Source organism: Loa loa, assembly GCF_000183805.2.
Source record: "Loa loa unplaced genomic scaffold supercont3.239, whole genome shotgun sequence".
NCBI lineage: Eukaryota > Metazoa > Nematoda > Chromadorea > Rhabditida > Onchocercidae > Loa > Loa loa.
In genome coordinates this window covers 39,348-43,112 of record NW_018108419.1, presented here as the reverse complement: position 1 = coordinate 43,112, position 3,765 = coordinate 39,348, and the positions used below count along the sequence as shown (strand labels likewise).

The 3,765-nt window shown below is 34.0% G+C and overlaps 1 protein-coding gene across 1 annotated transcript; it reads left to right on the top strand.

Moving 5' to 3' along the window:
- Positions 1–707: 707 nt before the first annotated feature.
- LOAG_13489 (hypothetical protein) lies at positions 708–1,175 on the top strand (the record flags this gene model as incomplete). Its single annotated transcript, XM_003148993.1, has 3 exons — positions 708–785; positions 863–965; positions 1,027–1,175. The coding sequence occupies 3 exons, from the start codon at positions 708–710 to the stop codon at positions 1,173–1,175; spliced, it is 330 nt and encodes a 109-aa protein (XP_003149041.1).
- Positions 1,176–3,765: the final 2,590 nt, after the last annotated feature.

Genomic DNA, 3,765 nt, shown 5'->3' with positions numbered 1-3,765 from the left:
AGATCATTAGCATAAAGCAACTGTAATGGAGTGACTTTTGCGCCGATTGCATTTATGTTATAAACNGACACTTGTAGAATTCAAAGCTTCTAATTGGTACTTTCTGTTGTGAAAAAATTCTTTCTTTTTATCGATTCGTTTAGACTTGGAAGGTTTAGCCTTGAGTTAAGATCAAGCAGAACTTTAATTAAAGGCTTACCTTGTGAAGACGTCGAATATACGTTGTGAGGACACAGAGTAAAATTTACCGCTTTATTGATATAATACAGGGTTGATCGACAGGATTATTGAATAGCGAGTAAAAAATCGCTTGACCGTGAGTCAAAAGCTGTTGTAAGAATACTATGGAAGAGCACTAGTCCAGACGAAACCTTTTTACAAAAGGGGGTTATATATATAAAGAAGTAGGAGTGGTTTACATAAAACGTTAAAGGAGGGTATTCATTTAGATACAAAGGAAACTGTAAAAATAGGAGGGTATTCATTTAGATACAAAGGAAACTGTAAAAATCCAATTACATAATAAGCATTGTAACAAGAACAGAGGGAAGATTAGCATGTAAATTGGACATCCTTTGTCATTAAAATAAGGATGTGAAATTTTGTTAGACAAAGATAACAAAAGAAACGTATGGGAGATAATTTTAAAGAGTGTAAATTGGTGAATGAATGCAGTGATGAATCATTAGAAATATTTTAAGCATTTAATGTATGATAAATCCTTTCGGTTTTTCCGACAGGGTGAACCAGGCAAACCGGGGTTTCCAGGTGTTGCTGATATTGTCGTTGTTTTAAATTTACCGAAATTAGGCTGTGTCCAGTGCCCAGCTGGACCGAACGGACCTCGAGACCCTGAGGACAGCCAGATAAAGTTGGCTGCCCAGGAAAACTCGGGGCTGCTGGAGTGCAAGGTAGATATGGAATACCAGGACCACCTGGTCTACATGGTGATGTCGGCGAACCAGGTAAACTTCGTATTTCAAAAAACAATGTGAAGTAAATGTGTAATTGTGGAACAAATTTCAGATAATCAAGGTCAACCTGGGTTTAATGGACCACCAGGAAGAAGCAGTGCAAAATACATTTCGATACCCGGTGATCAAGGTGTAACTGATAAAGGCGGGAGACCTGGAAAACAAGGAGAGCATGGAAGAAATGGTGTTCCTGGAGGTTAGGGTGAAGTCGGACATCCCGGACAGAAGGTTTACCTGGAAATACCGGTGCACCAAGCTCACCAGGAAGAGTAAGTTCCTCTGTTTAAGATGAGAAAAACGGAAAGTTTCCTGGGCTGTCACTGAAAAAATTCGAGTTGAGTATGACCTTGAGTGTTTCGTGAAGTTTTCACTTGTCCTCCCTATTTTTTGAAATGTAGAAAATTTCAGTAAGGAGAACCAGGACTATCTGGACCTGAAACTTACTACTGCTCCTGCCCAATATTGCAGCAGTAATCTGTGATGACACGATATAATCGTCGTTATAATGTTAAAGATGTTCGTATTTTTTCAGAGAAAAATATGAAAAATGCAAGCATTTATCGTCAATTGTATAAATTCGGATAAAGTCTTCGGCATTCTCTTGACACGAAATTAATTCTAACTTTAGTTCCGAAAACTTTGCTCCTACCAACTTTCAATAAAGGGGGATATTAAGAGTTTGATAAGACAAGAGAAAATTTACTAGAGCAGAATGAGAGGTAAGATAAGAGAAAAATAAAATAAAGGTAAGATAAATCCGGATAAGATAAGCAGGTGAAACTACTGTGTCGTGTCCTGTATTGGCCGAGTTGCCTTCAAAAGTTCATTTCCTGCAAGTATCATTTCATATTTCTTTTTTAGATCAACTATCTCAAGCGCTTGTTCTTCCACTTCGTTCAGCCGCAGAAAGTAAGTCATCTTGCTTGCACAGAATATTTTCCATCCTATCTATAAAAATTTCTTAGTCAATTTCTTTTATTTACTTTGCCTGATAATTGACTTCATAAGCAAACTCCCAAAAAAGTCTGATAATATCAGAATCAATATTGTTGTAAATCAAGTATTTCAAAGGAAAAAAAATTGTAAAGAAAAAATTGCTAGCAAGATTGGAACATTTTAAACGTCTCGAAAAACTTTCCCGAGAGCCCGAAAAATCAATTATTTGACTCACTTTTCAAACATGTTTTTCTTCGTAATACAATGAAAGCCTTGCAATAATATTATGAATGCCAACCTTTGTGAGCATGAAGGCCTCTCTCGAGCGATGTAATGGTATTTTTTTCTATCACTTTTACGGTATTTTCCGCCATAATTTACCGGGGAATTGTACCATTTCAATTGTTAATTACCATTTTTGCTAACCATAAAATAGATGGAATGTATAGAATATATTGGGACTGAAATGAAGACAGTGAAATTTAGTTGAACAGGGACCACTTTCACACTTATACAAAGAGTGACGTTATTCCTCTCTTTTTCCTCGAACAAGGCCACTGTAATTAAGAAATTGTTCTAGACCCGATAAGAAAGAGATAAATGAAGTAACTCTCGAATTAATCGATTAATCGTATTAAAGTTTAACTGACGGAAATAAATCATCAAAAGTTGGAAGGAACTTTTTTTGAAAATATTACTGTTTAAGAAAGTAAATGATAAGAAATGAAGAAAATGGTTAAGAAGGATAGCAGAAGTGGATGGTAGGGCCCATACAAAAAGCATCGATAATGATCTCTGTCATGAAAATGGGTGAACGACCCCCGTTGCATATTTCAGATACTCTTATGGGAAGGAGTCCGGCAATTAAATTTGTTGATGGAAATTAAATTTAAATTAAACTTGGAATACGTACCTTAAATGTTGTCACTTCAGTGTGATAAGGTAAAATCGAAAGCTATCTTTGAGGAGTTTATTTCCTGCATAATTAATTGAAATTATTATCCCAAACAGTTTTCCTGTTGTAGAAAGAAATTTGATGAAAAGTTTAAAAAGTCATTTCACCACCTTAGTTTTACTGCAAACAGTTATTTCTCCTACTTTGAATTCTTCCCATTTAGTTTCTAATTCACTATTTTTCCGAAAATTATATAAAACATCTTTCTATGCATAATCTTTACGTTGAATTTCCTTCAAAGTCATCTTAAGTTAAACACATATCAGATTTTCTTAAAACTTGAAAATTCTCAAGTAATATATTTCCCTAATTATTCACTATCTGCCGGCAAAAAAACTGTCGTCTCCCTTTCCTGCACATAAATTATACGAGTTAAAATTTTATGATTTTCACAAATTTAATTTAAATACTACAAATTATTTACATCAACACATAATTTATGACAAATGCTTTGCAGTTGTATATTGCCAAAGGGCAATTACAATTTTATTATACAATCAAAAAAATATGCAATTCCGGACCACTTATCTGAAGGATAGAACAATTAAAGATCATTACATGAAGTGCACAAATGAATCTTACCAAATATGAACGGAACCGAAAACTTTGGAACAATTGTTGAAATTTTGTAGAAGCTTTAAAGAGACTTACAATGAATCTTAGGGAAAGAATTGAGATTGTCAAATATTTTTTCAAGCTGGAAGAGTTTAAGAGCTCTTTCATTTAAAGAAAAGAAAAAACTTGATAAACAAGAAACAACATACTATTTTTTGAATTTTGCGACGTTTATTCCATCTTGAATTCGCAAAAAAATTTTCCCAGTCAAATAAAGAATAAAATAAAATAATTTCTTCAAAGATCATTCAAATGTATTGTGTTTACAATCCTGCTTTTTCAAGA